This window comes from Gymnoscopelus braueri (genome assembly GCF_963280865.1).
Source record: "Gymnoscopelus braueri genome assembly, chromosome: 22".
NCBI lineage: Eukaryota > Metazoa > Chordata > Actinopteri > Myctophiformes > Myctophidae > Gymnoscopelus > Gymnoscopelus braueri.
Window position 1 is genome coordinate 13,790,554 of NC_137624.1, and position 20,107 is coordinate 13,810,660.

The 20,107-nt window shown below is 42.3% G+C and overlaps 1 protein-coding gene across 1 annotated transcript in view; it reads right to left on the reverse strand.

Annotated features, from left to right (window-relative positions):
- arrdc1b (arrestin domain containing 1b) overlaps window positions 1–12,453 on the reverse strand; it is a 67,483-nt gene extending 55,030 nt beyond the window's left edge. Inside the window, exon 1 of the mRNA XM_080418595.1 lies at window positions 12,305–12,453. Within this exon, the coding sequence (XP_080274721.1) occupies window positions 12,305–12,422 (118 nt within the window). The 5' untranslated portion in view covers window positions 12,423–12,453. The remainder of the gene's footprint in view (window positions 1–12,304) is intronic.
- Window positions 12,454–20,107: the final 7,654 nt, after the last annotated feature.

A 20,107-nucleotide genomic window follows, 5' to 3' on the forward strand; every position in this document is an offset into this window, starting at 1 on the left:
TATAATATCAATATATTGCCCTGCCCTAAACTACAGCATTTTTTCCCAGGGGAAATCAAACCGCCAACCCTGACCATGCGCTAGCTATTGGCTTATACAGGCCCACTTGGAGATCGCAGTGAAGTGTACCGCTGCAGCATTACCCCAGTTGCACTGAAACAATCACATTGCCTATGTGTCATGTAAATCAAAACACTTTTTTTACATTTCCTGCTGGGTGTAACCATTTCAACCTGGATCAACTCTGTACTCAACATTTTACTGTACAATCAAAAAAAAAAAACAGCAAATGATGACTGACAAAGAAACATGTGCAGGAAACAAGGTTTCATTTCTCTGTAAAGAGTGACTCACTGCAGGGCTTCTGTAGAAAAGCCCGGTCCTGGATGCATAACACTGTAAACTAGGTTTAGACAATTTCACGACCCAGTGAAAATCCCTTAAGTCTCTTAGAATTCTTAATTGTTACCAAGTGTATTACAACTACTGTGGATTGTATTGTCTTACACTAATGCTTATAGTGTCTTAAGTCAATTAACAATTTAAGCAATTTGTAGATGCTCTTATCCAGAGTGACTGACAAAGTGCAAGATCAGATTAAATGGTACATCAACAATTGACAGGGTAAAAATGAAGTAATAAAAGTAATAAAAGTAATAAAAATGAAAAGAAAATGATTTACAATTTACAATGTAGGCATTTAGCAGATGATCTCATCCAGAGCGACTTACAAGTGTGAGATCAGAGTTTGTTGAACCGTAGTCAACAAACAACAGTGCAAGAAAAACTGTTTAGTGCTTTAAGAAACTGGAATACCAGGTAACCATCGGTTTTTTTTTAAGTTGCCACTGGCCTACCCCGGATCATAACACACTGTTAGGGAAAGACAAACACATTTAGTGCCACTATAACCAGTACAAAGTAACTAAGATACCAGGTAAACATCAAACCTATATGTCTAACCAACATGCTATCTAAATAACATTCCTATATTTATTCAAGAAAACGGTATGTCTATCCAAATAACATATACAGTACATGGCATGTGTGAACAAGTAACCAACATCTCTGCATAGTAATATCATCTACCAAAACAGGCAACAAGGAGAGACACAAGGATATAAGGAGGAGCGCTAGTAGGGGGAAGAGGTGAGTTTGCAGACTGTGGTGAAAAATGGGGAAGAGAGTCTACAGTCCTGACTGAGATGGGTAAAGGTCATTCCACAGCTTGGGAGCCATGAGGAGAGAGAAGTCTAGGACACAGTTTGGTACAAGTACATTTACTTAAGTACTGTACTTAGGTAAAAAAAGGTATTTGTACTTTAGTATCTACAATTTCTAAGTAAATATTGTACTTTTACTCCACTACAATTATTTGAAAACTTTAGTTACTAGTTACTTTCAAGATTTTGATTATTATTACAAAACATACACTAACCACTTCAGCCCTATATACATTTCAGCCATTTGAAAATAGCCAATCTACAAGCTCACAATGCGTCGCGATGCGACACATTGTGAGCTTGTAGATCGGCTATTTTCAAAAGATTTTTATACATTTGAAAACTTGAAATGGGACATTCTACATGATGAGTACTTTTACTTTTGGTACTTTTTGATGCCAATACTTTTGTACTTTTACATTTTGAATTCCAGACTTTTACTTTACGTATTTTCTATATTGCAGTATTGATACTTTTATTTAAGTAATAAATGTGAGTACTTTTTCCACCACTGCCAGATACACAACAATACAGAAGGGTGTAGAGGGAAGTTGTTGAGTCACCCTTCATCATAACATGTCAACAGATCAATGGACAATAGTCATATTCCAGTGAAAGAGGAAGGAATGAGGAAGAGAAGGGGAACAGATACTGTAATACGGCCGCCATGGCGTGTGTTGGCCCTGAGGAAGAATCCTCTTAATGTAGACCTAAATAACAGAGCATGGGGGGTTGGTTATAGGGGTCAACGGATCATCTACACGACATAATCCCAATCTGAGAGGACACGGAGCAGGTGGTGGTGACAATGCTCCAAGCTTACGCCACACTGATGCTACGGACAAGGCAAACAGCCAAATACTCTGTGTTTAGCGAGAGTATCACAGTCTAACTAATGTCTGATGGACGGTTGCGCACCATGTCACGCACTGAAAAATAGCCGACCTACAAGGTCACAACGCATGATGCCTTGTGAGCTGGTAAATCATCAGCTATTTTTGTCGTGTAAAACCAAGTGTGCAACTAAGAATAAATCACACTTTACACAGAGTATTTTGCTGTGTACATTTAATGATGGTTTGTACTGTATGTGAAACACTGCCCACCACTATCACTACAATTCTGTCACTTCTACAATTGTCTAATTTTTTTTTTGATTTCTTCCTTGTAGGAACTCGGAGAGGAAATGAAACTTGAGAAAGACGAGATATCGTAGTATCAAGATCATCTGAACTTCTCCAAAACTACGGTTATGATCGTGGACTACTGGGTGGCTGCAGGGAGCACACGTCTCCATTCACACCATCAGGTCCGCAATGGAGAGAGTGATCATCAGCCCCAAGTACCTCAGGGTTCACATCAGTGATGATGACCTGGGCTTTGGCCAAGGAGGCAAGACTAGGGCTGTCACGATTACACATTTAAGTTGACGATTAATTATCACTCAAATAATTGCGATTAACAATTTAATTGTGTTTCTGTCGTTGAAAATTAATGGAACATTATGAATAAAAAATTCTGTTTGGCTTTTAGCTTTCGTAAACAAAAGTTGCACAGGGCAGATATGACAAATAACACATATTTAATTACTTTACACTTAAAAATAAACATTAATAGTGGAAATAGACGATCTATAAGCTCAAAACACGTCGCATCGCGACGCGTTTTGAGCTTATAGATCTGCTATTTCCACCATTTTTGCAATCTTTTTTCAATATGACATTTTTTAACATGGAATTGATTATGACGATTATGACGATGTAATTGCGATTATATAAAATAATTGCGATTAGGCGATTATGTAATAATTGTGACAGGCCTAGGCAAGACAATGGCTCTTCTTCCTCCACACAGTGAAGAGATTTGGAATATACTCCGCAACTTCTACAGCATGCACCATAGACTGGCAGGGAAGATGCTCCAAAAACACAACCACCACAATGCTCTACAGATGGTGTTAAAACAGCAGTGACAGCACATCACCAGCACTGAGCTACGCCCAGAGAAGAAGGCTTAGAGTGATGACACATTCATGTCATTCCTTTTTTGTGAGAGCAGACTTTAGTACTGGTGTAGTACACTGCACACATTTACAAATTCCAGGCAAATTCCCATAAGATTAACAATAAAATTGCCAATCACAATTAAAAACCGAGTTAAAGGAAAAGTACATCAGCTAGAACTAGAAAACTAGAAAAAGTGCTCCTCGGAGCACAGGGCTCCACCAGGTCAGGTAGGTTATTGTGGCCTCCTGGTGGCGCTATACTAGGCCAATGTGAAAAGGGTGCCATTTATTCTTAGGCCTTTCACTGCAATCGGACACTGCATTCATGATTTGAGGCATTTTGTTCCAAAAATGTGTTTTGCTAAATTAGACCTGCTGGTGGCGCTATAACAGGCCAATGTGAAAAGGGTGAAATGTCTTCCTCGGCCTAGTGGGAATATGCGTGCAAAATGTCACTGAAATTGCATGCTGCGTTCATGATTTGAGGCATTCAAAACGAACCAATCCTGCAAACTTTGTTAGGCAATCAGGATGGAATATGGGCCAGAGGTTCTGAATTGGCATCCAGGGAGTGTTTGTGCACAGTTTCACAGTGACCGGGCCAACGGTGCCAGAGATCAGCTGCTCACAGACAGAAGGACACACACACAGACGGAAACATGGACGGACACACGGACGGACAGGGTGCAAAACATATTCCCTCGCCATGCCTTTCGGCCTGGCAGAGACAATAACATGATGCTAAATAACATTAAACACAATCTAAATCTATTGTATCGTCGCTGTGTGACGCGTTATGAGCTTATAGATCTGCTATTTTCACTACTCTCGTGTGACACTCTTGTATGATGAAGTAGGGAATTAAACCCCACCCCCAAAAGAAAAAAGCAGAAATATGGAGATACAAGGTTTCTTCCCGACAGCAATGATATATAAATGCATATTAAGGCTTGGTTAAATCGCTGATTGGCTGAATCCCTTGTATAATAAAATCTGAGCACGCACACTTTGGCCCATTACCATTTTAACACTATAAATAAAAGTGCAGAACTTTTGCACACCTACAACTGTAGAGATCAACAGGTGTGTCGGACCATATGGGCCGAGGCCGACTATTATAAAAGAAAGGACTTCCGTCTCCTGCACACTGTTTTCCTGCACACTTGCATTCAAAACATATTTATTGGGAAGGGAAACAATGTTTCGGTACACTGACATTAATCAGGTTAGCTTCTCAAAAGAACCAGATGAGAGAAAAGATAACCTGATGGAGGTCTGTGTACCGAAACGATGTTTCCCGTTCGCAAAGAAAATACTTTTTTAATCACCTCTATAGGCCTACCTATTGAAACGGGCCTGAGTTGGCTCTGTACTTGGTCTGCTCTTGTTTCCTTCAACACCAGAATGTTCCCCCCAGAATAGGGAGTGCTAGGGCTCAAGTGGTTAAATGCCAGTGAAGGAAACAGTGTGCTCTCAGTGAAATGAACACTCCAGGTATCATTACGCAGGGCTTTGTTTGTTCCAGCTCCTCTGTTCCCCCACCTGCTCGCTCCCTTATCGCTGGCCCTCAAGGCAATGATGTCATCATTTACCCCGGCAGGCCCACAGAGTCTAGACAAACACAACGCCAACTCACAAAACCGTAGGCTCGGCTGGCTGCAGACTCAGAGATCTGTGTGCGAAAAAGAAAAAGAGATGCCCACATTTTGGACTGACACTCCAGGGTTCTCTGCAGGGAAAAACGTAGTCTAGTCTAGGCGCTACTGGGGGGCGGGTGCTGGTGACTGCGCAGTGCGCACTCTGGGGCTACACAATCCTGTATTAGAATTGACTAATGGGCGGGCGGGCGGACGGACCACGGCCACGTCACTCGGACTCAGACATAACCATAAACAAACCCGATACGCCCATAGACAGGACCACGGCTACGTCACTATGACTCAGACATATCGGTTGGGTTGGCGGTGCGATGTAGGCTCAAACTCTAGATGTGAGGTCTGCGTAGCACCTCGAACCTCTAGTATAGACAAAGAAACTTCCTATCTCAATTATTAAGGTATGAAATGTTGTCCATATCATAGCCAAAGTGCAGTAACTTCAATTGAAAATCATGGGTTATAAGTGATATTGCACTAAATGTATGTCTACTCTGTTCATGACGTAATAGTTTATCCCCCAAGTGACAAATAAGTCAATATGTCCAAAAATGTTGTTGCTGCCCTTTGGCTTTATAGGGCAGAACAGTTATACCAATAAACATAACGGTGAAACTAAACATTCTTAAGAAAACCAGCATATTACACGTCAATTATGCTCTTATTTAAAACGTCTAGTGTGATGTTTAGTCTCTGTGCTGATCAATTCAGTCTCTGTGGTAATATGCCTACACTGAACTGTTCTGGTGGAATCCCTGCACTCCCTCCCCACTGAAAATCCTCAGTGTTAATTTAACTCTGAGTGTTTTTACAACCCCCAGAGTTACAAATGGATACATTTACACTAATGACTTAGAGTGTAAGTCATCTTTTCTCAGAGCGCAGCCGGTATTCCTCAGGATGAACATGGCGTGTGTGTGTGTGTGTGTGTGTGTGTGTGTGTGTGTGTGTGTGTGTGTGTGTGTGTGTGTGTGTGTGTGTGTGTGTGTGTGTGTGTGTGTGTGTGTGTGTGTGTGTGTGTGTGTGTGTGTGTGTGTGTGTGTGCTCATGATATAAACCACAGAGGGAGCGCCAGGCCCAGTGTGCAGGAGGTGTCCATTTCTATCTGAACGTCTCATCGTCTTTGTTTTCTTGCACGTGATCACTATGCACATTAGTACAGCAGTGGTTCTCAAACATTTTCACATCAAGGACCCCCTAATTGATACATATTAAGCCACAGACCGCCCCTTAGAAAAAGATGTTGTGCCAGGGGGACCCCCATAAGAGAAGATCTTAGGTACTGGGATAGATTGAGTACAGAATAATACCACTGTCTATACTGAAAGTAGGGAGAGAGAAATCTCTAATATCATATGAATAGTCATTCTTATACAGTACAGTCTTTCATCTCAATCTGTCACATCACAACCATATAGTCTATGGTCACGACACACGCTTTTTGAAACAATTGTAAGTGGTTAAACTGCTCCTAGGGACCCTTTTTCTAGGGTTCCCCGACCCCACTTTGAGAACCACTGCAGCACGGTACAACTGCAAGTCCTCATTGCCTGGATCTCTGTTCATGACATGTTCTGTTCAGCAGCCACACAGACAGTGCAGAGGATGCCAGGCGTAGGGAATGAAATGAAGCCGTGGCAGGCTGCGCTCACTGCACCGTTATAACATGCTGACAAAACACGGAATTAATTTAATGAAGCAGACCGAGACAGAAACAAAGAGAAGTAAGACGTTCTGTAAATCAAGGCAGAACAGGAAGCTGAGGTCAGATTTTAAAATGTGAGACTAGAGACTAGTGCGTGTGCGTGTGCGTGTGTGTGTGTGTGTGATCCGCAGTCTTGTTTACATGAGAGTAATGGCTCTCGTTACCATTCACGGTGATTCGGTTACACTAAATGTTGCCGTTTGCTGCGAGCTAAGCCACGATCATTTACCATCAATCTACATGCAAAACAGATATTCCCAGCTCTTATTTCCAAACATGATGATTGAACTGTAATGAAAGTATGTGTATTGTTTTGCGGTTTCACTTGGAAATGACTACTTTATAACAGAAAATCACAAACAACAATAGAAGAAGGACGACTCTAAAGATGCCCTCTTTAGAGTCAATTTCAGGAACTTGACCATTGTTGTTTTTCTAGCAGAAGAAGAAAGCCCACACTCTTCCACCTCCAGACCAGTTGGGAAAACAGTTTGGAACTAAAGCTGCAAATCTTCATCTACATGCAAATAATATACACACAGCAGTGGTTCCCAAACTTTTTAGACCAAAAATGTGACGTTTGCCCGGGATGAGTTGTGATGATTTTTTTGTTTAAACCTTTTTGTAAATCTTTTGAAATAAAATATTTTTTTTTTAAATATAGAAAATGGAAAAAAGGCTTTGATCATTGGAGCATTATAATTTTTTTTAATTAATGTTACATCATCAATAAAATCGTAGCATTTTGCCAATTATTTGGGGACCCGCCTACAATATCCTCACGGACCACCAGCGGTCGCCGGCCCACAGGTTGTGAACCGCTGGTATACAGCCATACAAGGTCAATAGCGAGGTGTTCCCCTGCTATGCAGGACATCGATACGCGCTCTCACAGCTGTTCCAATAAGTCAATATTCCTGTGCTGTATCAGATGACTAGACAGACACACTGCTGGGACATGGTAGACATGCCAACACTCACCTTGATGCTAAACAGACCAGACATCCTGGCTCTCACTGCCACCCCAGATCTATAAACCCTATCACACACACACCCAGGGTTCCCCTCAGCTCTCCATGACAATGCTTGTTGGATTTATTTATTCATTCATTCATTTATAATTGGAGATGTCTGTCTGTCTGTCTGTCTGTCTGTCTGTCTTTTATGTATGCCAAACCAGTGATGGACAGTAGCTAAGTACATTAACTTCAGTACTGTACTTAAGTAAATTTTTATAGTTTTTCTTTTAGAATGTTGTACTTTTGACTCTTGCGACCCAAACTTACAAAAATATATTATGAATTAACCACTTAAGCCCTATGTCTAATATAGTGAGAATAGCCTTATTTGAGATAATCGCAATTAGAACAAACCACTTAAGCCCTATTTCAAATATAGTGAGAATAGCCTTATTTGAGATAATCACAATATGTTTAGCCATTTTTTTATCTGACGTATTTATTTTTCTTTAAATATTCTAAATTTGAATACAGCAATGAATTGATATTAAAAAGAAAATAGACTTGAGTATATTTACTTGAGTATGTTGTCTACCACTAACGCCAACACACCCCAGGTCAGACTGGGCTGAAACTTTGCATAGTGGTGTGATATGATCCGGGGAAGGTCATAGGCAGGTCAAAGCACAAAACAGTCAAAACCACAAATACTTTCATTTTATACTGGATGGCAAGAGAGCTGAGTATTTCCCACCCATTATGGTGACTAGGGGTGCAACAATCAAACAAATCAATTTAATAGATTATAAAATATAATCGATAATTCAATAAACTAATCGATTAACAATTGCTCCCTATTTTGGGCATGTCATTATAGGTGAAAAGTTTCAAACAAGTTCCAAAACTTTCGTTGATTTAATCGCTAAGAAAATGATCGATATCATACAGCCCTGGTGACATACCACTGGTCCCAAACTTCAGAAAGCATCCATATGATGTCAGGGGTCAATAATATGACGTCACGCTGAACCCCGATGTCATGTCTGGAGTGGACATGGCCTTGGTTTTTACCTTGACCATGACCTTCCCCGGATCAACACACCACAGCCATGGCATCACGCACATAGCAGCATTATTGGTCTAATTGTAAGGGGCGCAGACATACACACAGACAAACCCTGTTCTAGATGGCATGGCAGAGAAAAGGAATCGAGGAAAACACAACAGTTTCAGAAAGTGATTGCTTTGCTGATTCAGAAGAACAGAAAGGCTGATACAATCTTATAGCTATCAGTGCACCAACCTTGCATTTATGACTCCTTAAATGACTGTTATGCTAAGTGGGCTTATCAATGGAAATACTGACTAATGGTCCTTTCATCAATAATAGAGTGAGGTGGTGAATATCCCCTGTCCCCCCCTTTTCAACTCACAGAATCAACATCTAAGGAAAACAGCACCAAGGTCTGCCATATAGAACAATCCCTCTCTCTTTATTCCCCCACAATACAAGCGGTAACTGTATATACCCCACTCAGACTACAATGTAAATAAAAGGCCAACAATGGCTAAATCCATAAGGGCTCACATGATGCCACAATCTACTGTATGTAATGGATAGCATGTGGCTTATCAGCTCAGACACACTTTTGGAGAGGGTGGAACCACCACTTACTACCTCTCAGCCTACAATCAAACATGAACCTGTATCAAAGGTAAACACCTAGGTCCATTTTGAAGTGGTCCGGTCAATGTTTTCCGGCTTGTTCGCCATAATTGGGCAAAGCTCAGGTTTTCTGGTGGGGATATATCAGGAAATTGAAAAAAGAATCTGTGTTCCAACCCAATGTATTTATTACATTGTGGTTATTTAGTCAAAAACCTTGCTTCAATATTTCCACTTTCAACATTCGTCAGAAATAGATCTACAGGCTCATCATAAGTCGACGCGTTGTGAGCTTGTAGATCGGCTATCTACGATACTTTGGCAAGACACTGTTGTATGATGAAGTAGGGAATTACATTTATGAAGAAGATTATTCTTTTTTTAATGGTTTCTGCCAGACAGCAACAACATCCAATGAATTCACCAGGAGCAGGGTTGGTTATAAAGTGTCCAGTCATCTCTAAGGGACTCCCATCATGGATGCTAAGTGTAGAAGACTTGGGAAGGCCTGACAGAAATGAGCAAATGTCCCGACAACTCGCAGAGCATGGCACGGGGAAGGGAAAAGCTTGGTCCATACACATGAGGATTGGCAAGTATGTTATCATTAGGGCTGAAACTATTGATTATTATCTTAGGGATTATTAATTCAATAGATTACTTATTTGATCAATCAAGAAGCGTGTTTTGTTATTATTTTATGTTTTATACAAACAATACGAATAAAAAATAAATAATTCAAATCGATTGTAATAAAAAAAATTGCCGATCTACAAGCTCATAGATCAGTAATTTTTGCTACTTTTGAAACTTTTTGGAAATTAATTACTAATTATAAATTGATTATTTTTTATAATCAATTAAATCAATTAGTTTGATTAACTGTTGCAGCCCTAGCCATGAATCTAAATAAACATTGATCCCCGAGGCAGCTACAGGTGTCAGATGGTCCCCATCCTCCTCACAAACCATAGCGGTCATGGTGTGACCTTACAGTATGACCAGCAGGAAGCGTGACCTCCACTGTACGCCATCTGTCCTAGGTCGACCCCAACACAAGAGGCTAATTAACATAGTAGCTAATAGAAACGAATAATATACTATATCATACATTCAAATAATGTAGGGGGAAAAGGACATACATGCAGAACAGATACTGCAGGATTTATTTTCCTCCTTTTATTTGGATTAACACTTCAAGAGTTGTTTCAAAATGCCATAGAAGCATTTTGTAATAATTATTATTATTATCATTATAATTTTAGGCATTTAGTCGACATTCTTATCCAGAGCGACTTACAAGCGCAAGATGGGAATAATCAGAGTAAGCATGAACTCCAATCAACAAACAAGGTAAATAGACACATAAGAAGAGTGCAGAGAGAACTATGTATTCCCTGATGCCTCAAAGAAACTAGGATACCAGGTAAACAATGAATCTAGCATCTGTCTAAACAACATGTTATCCGAATACTAGCATTCTTAACATTTCCTTCATGTATTGCCCTTGCCATTTAAAGCAACTCTTATACTGACTACTGAGGGCTTAATCTACACACAGTGAAACCTGTGAGTAGCCTACAAACGTGGACCTTTAGGTTATCTACTCTAGTTACCCGTTATCCTGTGGATGTGAAGGTTGGTTCCAGCCCTCTATTATCTGGAGGAATCCAACAATGGATTCTTTGTGTAGTTCCATCCATGGAAACTCCACAAGCTGTTCTTCACCTTGAAAAACCTACTTGCTACCCACTACCACCCACCATCATGAATGTCAGCTAATGCTGCCGTTCTGGGGCTTGTAGATAAGCTATATTCGGCACGCCTGTCATAATCAATATAACATCACAGACTAAACTTAAAACTTGATTAAATACAACAACAACAACAATAACAACAACAAAAGCAGGGATCAGTGTTAGGGCTGGGCAATATATTGATATAATATCAATAATATGATATGATATGAGACTATATCATCTGGGATTTTGGCAATCGTAATATTGTGATAAGGCATAACTTAAAGTTTTTTTTTTACCTGGTTTTAATCACATATTTTTTAAATATGTCCAAAAAAGAAAAAAATAGCCAATCTACGTTTGAATACTTATTTTAAAGAATTGTCACAATGTCAATATGATGTATTTGGTAAGAAAAGCAAAAATAGATTACAAAAGAAAAGAAAAGAAAGTGATATTGGATATTTATCCATATCGCCCAGCCCTAGATGACACCTGTTGTGTGATGATGCTCCACATTATTTGCTTATAGCCTACTGTACTTTGTCAACTCCATCTGTATTCCCCACCATACAGTATGTGACACTGCTCAGTAACCAGCAACCTAAACAACCATTCCTCTGGTTTCTCACACAACAACGAATGAATGAATGAATGAATGAATGAATGAATGCAAGCAACAACAACATGTATGCTGTAATGAACAGGATGCGGTGCAGCAGGCAGTAGGATGTGGCTTTGAAACATACGCTCTGCCTCTGACTGACATGCAAAATAAAAACAATATCCACCACCATCATCATCATCACCAGCAGCCAGGCATGCAGTGACTGTCTGTCAGCAGCTGGGCGGATAGGAGTTAACGTCCGGAGCTAACTGTCAAACAACTGTCAGTGAAAAGTGGAGAGTCCCTGTCGCTCGCCGGAAAAATAGCAGATCTACAAGCTCACAAGGCGTGGCGTCGCGATGCCTTGTGAGCTTGTAGATCTGCTATTTTCCGTCGCATCGCGACGTGTTCCAACTACGCGTACATCACAGGGTGCGAGCGACGGAGTATAAATGACACGCTCCGCACAGCAACAATGCGTTATGTCCTCTGTCTTAGTCATACAGCCTCCTATTATGGTCTTGAAATAAGGAATTTAAATGGTTTCAGAACACCCATTAACACGACTCACGAGTTGCCTCTATTTCCTAAAATAAGAAGGTAAACTTCATGTTAGGAGTCACTTCTTGCGCTCCGCACCAGAACCATGCATGACAACATACTGTAGTCGATAGGCTGTTGGTAAATTGAAACTCTCTCCAAAATGTTTAGATAATAATACTGTAGACAAACTGTACGCTCTTACCTTTAAAGGGCAGCGAGTTGACAGTTCTTATTTTCAAAGTTCCACTGATGGACTCGCCGGGACTGTAAACCACTTTATTGTTGGTGAAAGTGATGTCAAATTCCTGCAGCTTGCCCATGGTGGTGGCTCTGCTCTCTGCTTCCACTGGATGAGACTGACTGACAGACTGACTGGGTAGAGAGAGGAGTGCGATTCAGTCTCTCTCACCTGTGTTGCCACGTTTTGTGAGAGAAACAAGCAGGTCTATGAAGACAAGCCCAAAAGAAGCGAGCCCTTCGCCCTTTAAACAGATACCTGCTATTTATTTATTTTATCTTGAAGGCATTTTTAAAAAAATTGAATATTTTTGAAACAACAAACAACACAAATCTTGTATGGGGGTCCCTGACAAATTCATATTAATTTGGGGGTCCTTGACTTGAAAATGTTTGAGAACCACCAGCTGGTTTAAACAACATTTAGGGAACAAGCCCAAATAAGCATCTACACTTTAGAAACAAGCCCCCAAAAACTGCAACCCGCAACTACCAATATTTACAAGCAACTTTACAGAAGAATAATAAGCCCAAAGTCGCTTATAATAAGCGGACATGGCAACACTGCTGACTGGCTGGGTAGCGAGAGCAATGCTCATCAGTCTCTCTCACCTGCTGCATCCCTGCCTCCACCCCCAAGTTATGACGTCATCGTTGAAATAAAAACATCAACATTGAGGAAATTAATCCATTATTAAAGTACAGTGGTGGACGAAGTGAGATTTCATTAGTTTTTTTGGGGGGTTAGGGTCATATCACAATGTAGAAATACTGTTAAAAGTAAACGTCCTGTATGTTTTAAAAGTAGGCGTCAAAACATTCATTTAGGACATACAACTGCCTCAACAGAACACAGAGAAAACTGAAAGCATGTTGTACATAATAATGATAATAATAATAATAATAATAATAATAATAATAATAATAATAACAATTGAGTTTGGCGTTCACTTCAGGCAGTTTCAATGTTAATGACTATGGCAAGTGCACACTTTCGTGAACACACACCGCCGTGAACACACACGTGTTCATTTCCCATAGTTCCTATGGCACGTGAACATACCCAGCTGCCTTTCGTGTACACGGCTATGCCTACTATGTTTCATCAATGGGGGGCAGCAGAGATCCAGTATGTACACGGGCCATAGTTTGTGTGCACGACCAATAGTTTTACATGAACATTTCTGTTTCTGGGCGGAGTCTCGCCAAATTCTCGCCAAATTCTCGCCAAATTCGTTAAACAGTCATAACTCCAGTTCCCGGCATCGTAAACCTACAAAACTCCCTAGGTACACTTAGACGGCCAACAGGGACAGGCTGAAATGTATTAAGCCCCACCCCCTCTTTGTTCCTATTGGCTGGGCTTTAAATAGCCATAACTCCAATTCCCAGCATCGAAAACCTATGAAACCCCTTAGGTACAATTAGACGGCCAACAGGGACAGGCTGAAATGTATTAAGCCCCGCCCCCTCTGTGTTCCTATTGGCTGGGCTTCGAACAGCCATAATTCCAGTTCCCAGCATCGAAAACCTACGAAACTCCCTAGGTACACTTAGACGGCCAACAGGGACAGGCTGAAATGTATTAAGCCCCGCCCCCTCTGTGTTCCTATTGGCTGGGCTTTAAACTGCCATAACTCCAATTCCCAGCATCGAAAACCTATGAAACTTCCTAGATGCACTTAGACGGCCAACAGGGAAAGGCTGAAATCGTTTAAGCTATGTAGCCTAACTTTTCAGTTGATTGCCATAAAGGCTTGTATTGTAGACAGAACGTCGAGGGCGTGACCTCGAGGGTGTGACCACCCGGGACGCTGTTTCTGGGCGGAGTCTCGCCAAAGTCATGCCACGTCCCCCCACACTCCAGATGGACCCTACCTAGTACAGCCTAGTCCAGCCTATTACATCCTAGTCCAGCCTAGTCCCACCTATTTCAGCTTAGTCCAGCCTAGTCCAGCCTATTACAGCCTAGTCCGCCCTATTACAGCCTAGTCCAGCCTATTACAGCCTAGTCCAGCCTTTTACAGCCTAGTCCAGTCTATTATAGCCTAGTCCAGCCTAGTCCAGCCTATTACAGCCTAGTACAGCCTAGTCCAGCCTATTACAGCCTAGTCCAGCCTAGTTCAACGTATTAAGCCTAGTCCAGCCTATTAGAGCCTAGTCCTGCCTATTACAGCCTAGTACAGCCTAGTACAGCCTATTACAGCCTAGCACAGCCTAATCCAAGCTATTACAGCCTAGTCCAGCCTAGTTCTGCCTATTACAGCCTAGTCCAGCCTATTACAGCCTAGTCCAGCCTAGTCCAACCTATTACAGCCTAGTCCAGCTTAGTCCCGGCTATTAAAGCCTAGTCCAGGCTATTACAGCCTAGTCCAGCCTAGTACAGCCTAGTACATCCTAATATAGCCTAGTACAGCCTAGTACAACCTAGTCTTAACTAGTCCAGTCTGTTCCATGCTAGTATAGCCTATATTGCCCTCCCCTATTCTGTTCAATCAAAAGGCTGGACTAGGCTAGACCTGGGTGTACTAGGCTTTACTCTACTAGACTCTACTGGTCTCTAATAGACTGTTTTAAATTCCAGTAGGTTGTGCTGGTCTGTACTAAGCTATATTAGGCTGTACAAGGCAGATCTGTACTATGGTCTACAAAGGTTCATGCAAAACTATTGCTCGTGCACACACAAGCTATTGCCCGTGTACACAGTGATTAGTCCCTATGGGTTGAGGATCTACAGGGCTGACAAGAGCCTAATAAAGCCTAATAGAGCCTATTAGAGTCTAGTACAGCCTAGTACAGCCTAATCTATCCTAGTCCAGCCTTATCAGTCCTATTATAGCCTGGTACCCCCTACCCTATTCTGTTCTCCCACCAGGCTGGACTAGACTAGTCTTGGGTGTACTAGGCTGTACTGTACTGTACTGGACTCTACTGGTCTCTAATAGGCTGTTTTAAGCTCTAGTAGAATGTGCTAGGCAGTACTAGGCTCTATTAGAATGTACAAGGCAGATCTGTACTATGGTCCACAAAGGTCTACTTTGGCCTACAAATGTTCATGTAAAACTATTGGTTGTGCACACATAAACTATTGCCCGTGTACACAGTGTTAATCCTAATGGTCTGAGTATCTACAGGGCTGACAAGGGACTAGTACAGCCTAATAGAGCCTATTAGAGTCTAGTACAGCCTAGTACAGCCTAATCTATCCTAGTCCAGCCTTATCAGTCCTAGCATAGCCTGGTACCCCCTCCCCTATTCTGTTCTCCCACCAGGCTGGACTAGGCTAGACCTGGGTGTACTAGGCTTTACTGCACTACACTCTGCTGGGCTCTAATAGTCTGTTTTCATCTCTAGCAGGCTTTGTTAGAGTGTACTGGGCTCTATTAAGCTAAAGAAGGCAGTACTTTACTTTGTCCTACAAATGTACATGCAAAACTATTGGTCGTGCACACACAAACTATTGCCCGTGTACACAGTGGTTAATCCCAATGGTCTGAGTATCTACAGGGCTGACAAGGGACTAGTACAGCCTAATAGAGCCTATTAGAGTCTGGTACAGCCTAGTGCAACCTAGTCTATTCTAGTCCAGCCTGTTCCATGCTAGTATAGCCTATACCACCCTCCCCTAGTCTCTTCTCCCAAAAGGCTGGACTAGACTAGTCTTGGGTGTACTAGGCTGTACTGTACTAGACTCTACTGTTCTCTAATAGGCTGTTTTAAGCTCTTGTAGGCTGTGCTAGGCTGTACTATGCTCTATTAGGCTGTACAAGGCAGATCTTTACTATGTTCTACAAAGGTCTACTTTGGCCTAACAAATGTTAATGCAAAACTATTGGTCGTGCACACACAAACTATTGCCCGTGTACACAGTGGTTAATCCCAATGGTCTGAGTATCTACAGGGCTGACAAGGGACTAGTACAGCCTAATAGAGCCTATTAGAGTCTAGTACAGCCTAGTACAGCCTAATCTATCCTAGTCCAGCCTTATCAGTCCTAGCAGAGCCTGGTACCCCCTCCCCTATTGTTTTCTCCCACCAGGCTGGACTAGGCTAGACGGGGGTGTACTAGGCTTTACTGTACTAGACTCTGCTGGGCTCTAATAGTCTGTTTTCAGCTCTAGCAGGCTTTGCTAGGCTGTAATGGGCTCTATTAGGCTATAGAAGGCAGTACTTTACTTTGTCCTACAAATGTTCATGCAAAACTATTGGTCGTGCACACACAAACTATTGCCCGTGTACACAGTGGTTAATCCCAATGGTCTGAGTATCTACAGGGCTGACAAGGGACTAGTACAGCCTAATAGAGCCTATTAGAGTCTGGTACAGCCTAGTGCAAACTAGTCTATTCTAGTCCAGCCTGTTCCATGCTAGTATAGCCTATACCACCCTCCCCTAGTCTCTTCTCCCAAAAGGCTGGACTAGACTAGTCTTGGGTGTACTAGGCTGTACTGTACTAGACTCTACTGGTCTCTAAAAAGTTGTTTTAAGCTCTAGTAGGCTGTGCTAGGCTGTACTAGGCTCTAATAGGCTGTACAAGGCAGATCTGTACTATGGTGTTCAACCATATACTTTGGCCTACAAATGTTCATGCAAAACTATTGGTCGTGCACACACAAACTATTGCCTGTGTACACAGTGTTTAATCCCAATGGTCTGAGTATATACAGGGCTGACAAGGGACTAGTACAGCCTAATAGAGCCTATTAGAGTCTGGTACAGCCTAGTACAACCTAGTCTAGCCTAATCCAGCCTGTTCCATGCTAGTATAGCCTATACCAACCTCCCCTAGTCTCTTCTCCCAAAAGGCTGGGCTAGACTAGTCTTGGGTGTACTAGCCTGTACTGTGCTAGACTCTACTGGTCTCTAATAGGCTGTGTTAAGCTCTAGTAGGCTGTGCTAGGCTGTACTAGGTGCTATTAGGCTGTACAAGGCAGATCTGTACTATGGCAGAGCCAGAACCTTGGCCTATAAATGTTCATGCAAAACTATTGGTCGTGCACACACAAACTATTGCCCGTGTACACAGTGGTTAATCCCAATGGTCTGAGTATATAAAGGGCTGACAAGGGACTAATACAGCCTAATAGAGCCTATTAGAGTCTGGTACAGCCTAGTACAACCTAGTCTAGCCTAGTCCAGCCTGTTCCATGCTAGTTTAGCCTATACCAACCTCCCCTAGTCTCTTCTCCCAAAAGGCTGGACTAGACTAGTCTTGGGTGTACTAGGCTGTACTGTACTAGACTCTACTGGTCTCTAAAAGGCTGTTTTAAGCTCTAGTAGGCTGTGCTAGGCTGTACTAGGCGCTATTAGGCTGTACAAGGCAGATCTGTACTATGGTCTATAAAGGTCTACTTTGGCCTACAAATGTTCATGCAAAACTATTGGTCGTCCACACACAAACTATTGCCCGTGTACACAGTGGTTAATCCCAATGTCTGAGTATCTACAGGGCTTACAAGGGACTAGTACAGCCTAATAGAGCCTATTAGAGTCTGGTACAGCCTAGTACAACCTAGTGTAGCCTATTCCAGCCTGTTCCATGCTAGTATAGCCTATACCAACCTCCCCTAGTCTCTTCTCCCAAAAGGCTGGACTAGACTAGTCTTGGGTGTACTAGGCTGTACTGTACTAGACTCTACTGGTCTCTAATAGGCTGTTTTAAGCTGTAGTAGGCTCTGCTAGGCTGTACTAGGCGCTATTAGGCTGTACAAGGCAGATCTGTACTATGGTGTTCAACTGTCTACTTTGGCCTACAAATGTTCATGCAAAACTATTGGTCGTGCACACACAAACTATTGCCCGTGTACACAGTGGTTAATCCCAATGGTCTGAGTATCTACAGGGCTGACAAGGGACTAGTACAGCCTAATAGAGCCTATTAGAGTCTGGTACAGCCTAGTACAACCTAGTCTAGCCTAATCCAGCCTGTTCCATGCTAGTATAGCCTATACCAACCTCCCCTAGTCTCTTCTCCCAAAAGGCTGGACTAGACTAGTCTTGGGTGTACTAGGCTGTACTGTACTAGACTCTACTGGTCTCTAATAGGCTGTTTTAAGCTCTAGTAGGCTGTGCTAGGCTGTACTAGGTGCTATTAGGCTGTACAAGGCAGATCTGTACTATGGTCTCCAAAGATCTACTTTAGCCTACAAATGTTCATGCAAAACTATTGGTCGTGCACACACAAACTATTGCCCGTGTACACAGTGGTTAATCCCAATGGTCTGAGTATATAAAGGGCTGACAAGGGACTAGTACAGCCTAATAGAGCCTATTAGAGTCTGGTACAGCCTAGTACAACCTAGTCTAGCCTAGTCCAGCCTGTTCCATGCTAGTATAGCCTATACCACCCTCCCCTAGTCTCTTCTCCCAAAAGGCTGGACTAGACTAGTCTTGGGTGTACTAGGCTGTACTGTACTAGATTCTACTGGTCTCTAATAGGCTGTTTTAAGCTTTAGTAGGTTGTGCTAGGCTGTACTAGGCTATATTAGGCTGTACAAGGCAGATCTGTACTAAGGTCTACAAAGGTCTACTTTGGCCTAACAAATGTTCATGCAAAACTATTGGTTGTGCACACACAAACTATTGCCTGTGTACACAGTGGTTAATCCCAATGGTCTGAGTATATAAAGGGCTGACAAGGGACTAGTACAGTCTAATAGAGCCTATTAGAGTCTAGTACAGCCTAGTACAACCTAATCTATCTTAGTCCAGCCTTATCAGTCCTAGCAGAGCTTGGTACCCCCTCCCCTATTTTGTTCTCCAACGAGGCTGGACTAGGCTAGACAGGGGTGTACTAGGCTTTACTGTACTAGACTCTGCTGGGCTCTAATAGTCTGTTTTCAGCTCTAGCAGGCTTTGCTAGGCTGTACTGGGCTCTATTAGGCTATAGAAGGCAGTACTTTACTTTGGCCTACAAGTATTAATGCAAAACTATTGGTCGTGCACACAAAACTATTGCCCGTGTACACAGTGGTTAATCCCAATGGTCTGAGTATCTACAGGGCTGACAAGGGACTAGTGTAGCCTAATAGAGCCTAAAAGAGTCTAGTACAGCCTAGTACAGCCTAATCTATCCTGGTCCAGCCTTATCAGTCCTAGCATAGCCTGGTACCCCCTCCCCTATTCTTTTCTCCCACCAGGCTTGACTAGGCTAGACCTGGGTGTACTAGGCTTTACTGCACTACACTCTGCTGGGCTCTAATAGTCTGTTTTCATCTCTAGAAGGCTTTGTTAGACTGTACTGGGCTCTATTAGGCTATAGAAGGCAGTACTTAACTTTGTCCTACAAATGTACATGCAAAACTATTGGTCGTGCACACAAAAGCTATTGCCCGTGTACACAGTGGTTAATCCCAATGTCTGAGTATCTACAGGGCTGACAAGGGACTAGTACAGCCTAATAGAGCCTATTAGAGTCTGGTACAGCCTAGTACAACCTAGTGTAGCCTATTCCAGCCTGTTCCATGCTAGTATAGCCTATACCAACCTCCCCTAGTCTCTTCTCCCAAAAGGCTGGACTAGACTAGTCTTGGGTGTACTAGGCTGTACTGTACTAGACTCTACTGGTCTCTAATAGGCTGTTTTAAGCTCTAGTAGGCTCTGCTAGGCTGTACTAGGCGCTATTAGGCTGTACAAGGCAGATCTGTACTATGGTGTTCAACTGTCTACTTTGGCCTACAAATGTTCATGCAAAACTATTGGTCGTGCACACACAAACTATTGCCCGTGTACACAGTGGTTAATCCCAATGGTCTGAGTATCTACAGGG